The 7,178-nt window shown below is 49.2% G+C and overlaps 1 protein-coding gene across 1 annotated transcript in view; it reads right to left on the bottom strand.

Annotated features, from left to right (window-relative positions):
• Positions 1–652: 652 nt before the first annotated feature.
• Positions 653–7,178, bottom strand: part of Fhad1 (forkhead associated phosphopeptide binding domain 1) — a 118,989-nt gene continuing 112,463 nt past the window's right edge. The window contains exons 32-33 of the mRNA XM_032895089.1: positions 6,867–6,920; positions 653–1,393 (exon numbers count right to left, since the gene is read on the bottom strand). Of these exons, the coding sequence (XP_032750980.1) occupies positions 1,283–1,393; positions 6,867–6,920 (165 nt within the window). The 3' untranslated portion in view covers positions 653–1,282. The remainder of the gene's footprint in view (positions 1,394–6,866; positions 6,921–7,178) is intronic.

Below are 7,178 nucleotides of genomic sequence, written 5' to 3'. Positions count from 1 at the left end.
GCTGTAGTGAGAGTAGAGAACAGGAGCTGAGCACAAGTGAGTGAGTGTGCACACGCTCATTCCTCTCTGCTCTTAACTGTGGCAGCGATGTGACTAGCTATTTGACGTTCCTGCCCTGACTTATGGCGGGCTGTGAGCATCACGCTGGTAAAATAAACAGAAATAACCCCCCCTTTTTTTGTCCCCTAGGTTGCTCTTTGTCTGGAATGAAATTAGACAGAAATGAAATTAGAATAGAATATGAAAATATTTTTATTACTTTCTTTTAAAAAAAATAATAAGCCAGTTTACTTTGTGCCTTCCGGCTCCTTCTTCACCCAGGTGTGGCTGGCTGCCTGTCCAGGAAAGACTGTCAGTGATAAGAGGTAGGTAGATGGAGAGAGGGTGGGGCATGAGAGGAGAATTGAGGGTCTCTGTAAACATCAAGGGATGGAGTGCGTGTGCTCTGGTCTGTCCTGCCACCAGTGGCTGGGAAGACTAGGGCCATCTTGTCCAGCAGAATGGACAATGTGACAGAATTAGAAACCGCGTTTCCAGCAGGGCATCATGGTACACACTCTTAGTCCCAGTTCTGAAGAGGCAGAGGCGGGCAGATCTCTGTGAGTTTTGGGGACAGCCTGGTCTAGAGAACAACAGTTCCAGGACAGCCAGGGCTACACAGAGAGACCCTGTCTTGAAAAAACAAACAAAACAAAACCCAACCAACCAAACGCACACAATGAAATCAGCCTTGCAGGACCCGTTTACCGGCTGAGTGGCTAGGCGGGTCAGCCAACCTCTCTGGAGTTCAGCAAGGTAGGGCTTGGGGAGAGGACTGAGAAATGTTTTGAGGACTACAAAGGGCCACAGAGATGTCGGTCAGGATGACAGAAGTGACAGTGTTGACTGGCATTCTAAATTTATTATAATAAACTCAGATATACATTCACTACACTATGGCCGAGTACTTCGGGCATCCCTGTCGGCTTGTGGCTCCAGCTGGGTCTCTTTGCAGCTCCCCGGAGGAGCCAATGCCTGGGGACATCAGAACCCAAACTGAACAACTGTATCCACGAGCATCAGGAGTCTGCGCTATAACATATTTATATACGTGCATTTATATACATTTATAGATAATTTTAAAAGGTCTTCTCCTCACATAGTCCAAAACAATGTCCTGTGGAAAATATTAACCTAGAAGGCAAAAACGTCCAAGCATCCATATTTAACATGTTACAAAAAGTCCCTCGGTACTTGTTCCTGGAGAGTCAGGATCACGTGAAGCCCCGGGACGGTGCGTTTTCTAGTTCTTTCCGCCGGGTTTAATGAATGAAAGGCTCTGGGTGGGCTTGCACACCTCCTTCTTTATCTCTCTCTCCTGGCCTGTCTTCAGGGTGGCTTTCTTGGCTCCAGCCTTGAATGAACAAAAAGAACAGACACACGAAATCTGTCAATGCAGTCAGAGCCTCAGATGGCCGATGCAATTTTAAGAAAAGATTCACTTTATTTTTCAATCATGCCTGTGTGCGTGTCTGTATGTGTATGAGCACATGTATGTACAGGTGTCTGGGGAGGCTAGAGGTGTCAGGTTCCCCTGGAAGCTGGGGTCACAGGCAGCTGTGAGAGGCCGGATATGGATGCTGGGAATCAAACTCAGTCCTCTGCCAGAATGGCACGAGCTCTCAACTGGCGATTGATGATTCCAGACCCCTGTGCAGCGTTTCTGAACTAAAATGTAAAACACACACGTGTAGACGTGAGAAAGTGGGACAATCCTCAGTCATTGCCATGTTCCGTGGGGATGAGCCTCATGCTTCCATGCACCCTTCCCAGTACGTGGGATTGTGCTCTCTCTCTCCCCCCAGTTTACATCGGATGTTTTGAAACTGGGGTCTGTGCTAGGAGCTGCTCCCTGGAGTGGGGTTTCCTACTCCTGGGGTGGCATTTCTCCCTCTGAGCTGTCACGGGTCTGGAAGAGGTGTCCCATGGCTCTAGTGGCTTGGCAGGAGAACATGGCAGACTCTCCAGGAGGCCCTCATGCCTGAGTCCTTTTCCCTTAGCAAGGGGACACACCATAGTGGCCACAGACCGGACGCTGCTCCACGTCACAGCTGGGCTTCTTGGATGACAATCTCTCCCAGGATTGGGGATTTACGGGCTCTGAGGTCTTTCACTTGCTTTCTGTCACATGACTGGGGAGAGGAGGTCTGCAGAGATGTGGTAGTGGACAGTGTGCATGCATGGCACGCTCCCGTGTGTGCGTGTGTGTGTGTGTGTGTGTGTGTGTGTGTGTGTGCGTGCGCGCATGCGTGTGTATCAACAGTATCCAGTCCTCTCCCTTGGTTTTTTTTTTTGTTTTTTTGTTTTTTTTTTCTTTTCTTTTGTTCAGAGCTGGGGACTGAACCCAGGGCCTTGCGCTTGCTAGACAAGCGCTCTACCACTGAGCTAAATCCCCAACCCCTCTCCCTTGGTTTTTCACAGGAGGCCCATCTCCCTGTGAATCTACATCTCTCTCTCTGTGAGTAGGTAACCACCTCTCCAGAAGGCCTCTTGCTTGCACACTCTGCACTGTGGCTATGTCAGCCTTTTGAGTTCCTGTCTAACAGGGTGTTTGCTTCCTACTGTCTCCTATACGTATTTGATTCAAACCATCAGGATGCATGTACACCTGAGGCAAGGGGGAGCTTGTTGGTAAGGTGAGTTTCAGCGGCCACTGTATAACACCTCCCTACGCACTCCATTTTCTTCTTCTGTCACATGGAGACCAGGCTGTGGGGTCTGTCTTTTTCAGAGACCAGTGGAGTCATTCTGGGAAGTTTTTGTTTTATTTTTTTTAATTCATTTATTTATTATATATAAGTACACTGTAGCTGTCTTCAGACACACCAGAAGAGGGCATCAGATCTCATTACAGATGGTTGCGAGCCACCATGTGGTTGCTGGGATTTGAACTCAGGACCTATGGAAGAGCAGTCAGTGCTCTTAACCGCTGAGCCATCTCTCCAGCCCGTTTTTTTTTTTTTAAAATTATGTTTTATTTCTTTGGGTGTGTGTATGACATGATATACATTACAGTCTGGGGACAACTTGTTATTTCTACCTTGTGAGTACTGGGGACTAGACTCAGGACCTGAGGCTTAGTGTCAAGCGCTGTAACTTGTGAGGCTACCTCACAAGTCTCTGGAAATAGAAAAAGCCACCTCGGTGTTTGCTTGAGGACAGCTTTGAAATTAGCCTTGGGAGGCCCAAACCAGTGGCAGATGGGAGCCTTAAGTGTTTGTTTTGTTTTAAGTAATTTTATTATTTGATGCTATGAGTATTTTGCTTTCGTGCATGTACGGCACCAAATGCATGCCTGATGCCAGACACGGTCACAAGAGCGTGTGGGATGTCTTGGATACATCTCATTAGTGACACTTGTGAGCCACTATGTGGGTGTTGGGAATTGAACCCAGGTCCTCTGCAAGAGCAGCAGATGTTCCTATCTACTGAGCCAACTCTAGCCCCCTGGGTTTTTTTGTTTTTGTTTTTGTTTTTTTTAAAGACAGGGTATGTAGTCCAGGCTAGCCTTGAAATAGTGAGATAGCCCAGGCTAGCCTTGAATTCCTAATCCTCCTGCCTACACATCCCAAATGCTGGGATTATGGATGTGTGCTACCTACCATCCTGGTCCTTGAATGTGTTCTGAGAGCCTACATTCAGAATCTGCTCAGGGGGAGAGAGCCTGAGATCAGCATAGCAGGCTACTCAGGGAGGAAGAAAACAGGCAGCAACCAGGATGGTCTTCCTGCTGAGAGGTCTTCCCTCCATGCTTCTTTCTCTGGGTTTTTCAGGGAAACTGCCACCCGCAGATGGCTCCCAAATGTCCCTGCCCCAACCTGTTGCGGCACCAGAGCCAGAAAGCTCTGCTCATTAAAAATAGAGCCCGGCGGTGCCACCCCTGGGTCTGCCACGAGTGTGGGAAAGGGACTTTCTGTCTATTTGGCTTGACAAGGGAAGGCAGCTGTGGCCACTGACCCCCGGGGTGGGGGGAAGGGGGGAAAGAGGTAGGCTTTGGACACGCTAACGTGAACAGGAAGGGGAGGAGCCTTGGCAGAGACCAGCCTGAGATGAACTCCAGACAGGGTTCAGTTTGACATCTTTGGGATCACAGAACACACTCTAAGGGACAGAAGCCAGTCTACAACAGTGCAGCCCAGGTGGAAATTATACACTGGGCTGCTTTTGTCCTGGCAAACCGCGAGGCCCAGCCCACTCCCAAGCAGCCGCTGGTGCCTCAGCCTGTCTCCCCACAGACCTCTGCTGCCACAGACTGGGAGGGACCCCTTGAAAGAGGCTCTGGAGCTCTGCCCACTGACTTTTGCCTTCACAGTACTTTGACCAAAGCAATTATTAGCACTCGTATTTGCTTAACAGCAGTTACAAAATATTCCCAGGGCTAAGCCAGGCAGGCAAGTTTTTATGAGTGTTCTGGTGGGACTTCCTTGTCAATCCAACGTTATTATTATCCCTGGCTAACACAGTGGATATCTTCCCTCACCCCTCTCACATATATGAAAATGGTATGGTGTTCATGAACACATATATGTATTATGCTTGTGCATGGATATATACATATACACATATACCATGGCTGTGCTAAGGAAGCTTGCATTTTAGATCTTTAGATCAGGGATGCCTAACCTGTGCAGGGACATGTGTGTGTGCATGCATGCATGTGTGTGTGTGTGTGTGTGTTGTACATGCGTGCATGCATGTATATTAAACTCAAATGTGTGTGTGATTCATACATAAAAATTTCATGCCTGCCCCTTTGGTGGTGACATTGCCCCTTCAGGGATGTATGATTAACCCCCTTGCCTGTGTCACCTGCCACATCCCAGGCTCTCAGCTCATGTCTGTCCCAGGGTGGGACCTCATGGTTCACTCCTCCCCCTTCATGTTCAGCAGCATGGTAGCCCAGCCTAGGCAATTAGCACATCTCTGGATGTTTTAAAACATAGGAAACTAGGAAAAATGTTCACTTTGGCATATATCCCACAAATGATGGCAAAAGACTGCTGGCCACAAGGGGAAGAAAACAGGTCCACGGCAACTTGGAGGGCAGATAAGAGGAGGCATTTCCAAAGTATTATGAGGGACCCATGAGTGGGCAAGCCTGGAGGAGCCCTCACTGCCTCTGTCCCTTCCAGGGGCATACTGACTCTCTCCCCCAGGACTCTGGGCATTCGAGGGGGGGGACCCAGTAACAATCTGCAAGAAGTCTGGAGCAAGTCTGTCTGCACCATGTCATCCTAGACCCCAAACCTTGTATCGATGCCTTCATAGCTGCAAGTGGGATCGCTGCATTCCCAGAGAAGTGTGCTTTGTCCCACTCTCCATGGCCCAGAGGACACCTGACATTCCAGCATCTCCATGTCAGAGAGATGTGACATTCCCAGGATAGCCAGGCCCTCTAGATAGCTCTGTTCCCTTACAACCTGAGGCAGTTCTTAGACAAAACCTAGCCGCATCTCCTTCCTGTTTATGGATGAATGACAAGCCCCTTCACCGGTCTACTTTGGAGTAGGCAAAGGTCTCAGATCTAAGGGATCCCACCCACCAGGGCACACTCTGTTTGGGGATAAAGCTATTAAGGAAGAGACTTTTGATCTTTAAAAATATCCCTGATGACCAAGCATGGTGGCACATGCCTCTCCTAAGGAGACAGAGGCAGGTGGATCTCTGTAAATTCAAGGCTAACCTGGTGTACACATTGTGAGTTCTAGGCCAGCTGAGGTTATGTGGTGAGACCCTGTCTCAAAAAAAAAAAAAAAATGTTCCAGCACAACCAACGTTTACTGTCAAGGCTGCCAGCCTACAGTCAATATTCCTTTCGTCGTTTAGTTCCTTTAATAGTTTAAGGCCTGTGTGTGTTTGACCCTGGGTAGGGTCTCATGCTTTCCCCAGACGTTGCCTCAGATTCGCAAACAAAACTCAACTCTATTAACAGCAGGATATCCTGGCCTCCCCGTAGGTTAGCCTTTCACCTTATCGACTATAATCCTGTCATTTGTCTCTTAGGGACCACTCGGTGATAAGACGGTCTACTCAAGCCCCACCCAAAGTCCTGTGTATGACAGTCATAAACCACAGAGAGAGCTGGGACTCTCGTTGAGTGGATGCACACATGGGGTATGCTTAAGCACTTCTATTTCTCCCAGTCCTCGTGCTAAAGCCTGTTTGAAAATATCTTGAGGAAAATCTAAAACCTCCAACTCCTGCTTTATGAACCGGTCTGCTCTTCGTCACTGATGCTGTGAAACCTGGTTTAGCCTGAGTCGTGATCCCTGAAGCTCTACGGAAGCTCCCCAGTCTGTTGAGGGTGACGGGCACTGCACCTCCTTCATCTGTGCCCCCCCAAATACGGACAGATTCATCTCCTTTCTCGTGTGCAGAGGAAGTGAGTCTAGCCCCGGGCTTCCGCGAGGCGGAGTGTGGATTGGGGCGATTCCAGGAAGGGCTGGATCACAGCTGTGACACCTCAGGATATTTAAAATGTCATAGTCTCGGTTCTCAGCTCTTTTGAGAAAAGATGATTTTAGGTGATGTTCCCTCGGAATTTGAGAGAAACGTGCACCCGAACTGTGGCAATTGTACACCCCGAAAGACAGTAAGGAACATCCGATATCTCCTACCTGTGCTGGGCTCCATGGAGGCGTCCTCGTTAATCGTGTGGCTTGAGACTCACACAGTCTCTGATCCTCAGACCCCTCCTCTGTAGGCTAGGATAACCCCAGCCTTGGAAGGGAATGAGCTGCCATTCCTCGTCCCACACTACCGAAAGCATGGCTCCCAGCGGATGTGAGGAACTGCTAACGGACTGTTTCGCCCTCTCTCTGGCTCACCTGGAGACTCGAGTCCTGCATCTTTCTCTTGACCATCTCTACGAATATGCGTCTCTAATACAGAAAGGACAGCGACATGTAGTTTAGACCTGTACTGCCTTCTTCTCTATGTAGGATTTACCTATTTGGAATGTCGGGCCCTTGTGGGGGTGGGGGCGGGGAGTGACATATAGGCCGGCAGTAGGGGGTTCTGTTTTGGGGGGGTTCGAAGGTGCTTTGCCTCTCGGGGATCTCTGTTTAGATTCTAGCTAGGAGGAGACTGGCCGGCGGGCTGAAGTCTCTCTCAGGCAAAATGGCTTCTGCTGGCAGCTG

The sequence above is a fragment of the Rattus rattus genome, chromosome 1 (genome assembly GCF_011064425.1).
Source record: "Rattus rattus isolate New Zealand chromosome 1, Rrattus_CSIRO_v1, whole genome shotgun sequence".
In the NCBI taxonomy this organism is placed as follows: domain Eukaryota; kingdom Metazoa; phylum Chordata; class Mammalia; order Rodentia; family Muridae; genus Rattus; species Rattus rattus.
This window is presented reverse-complemented; position numbering and strand designations above follow the sequence as displayed.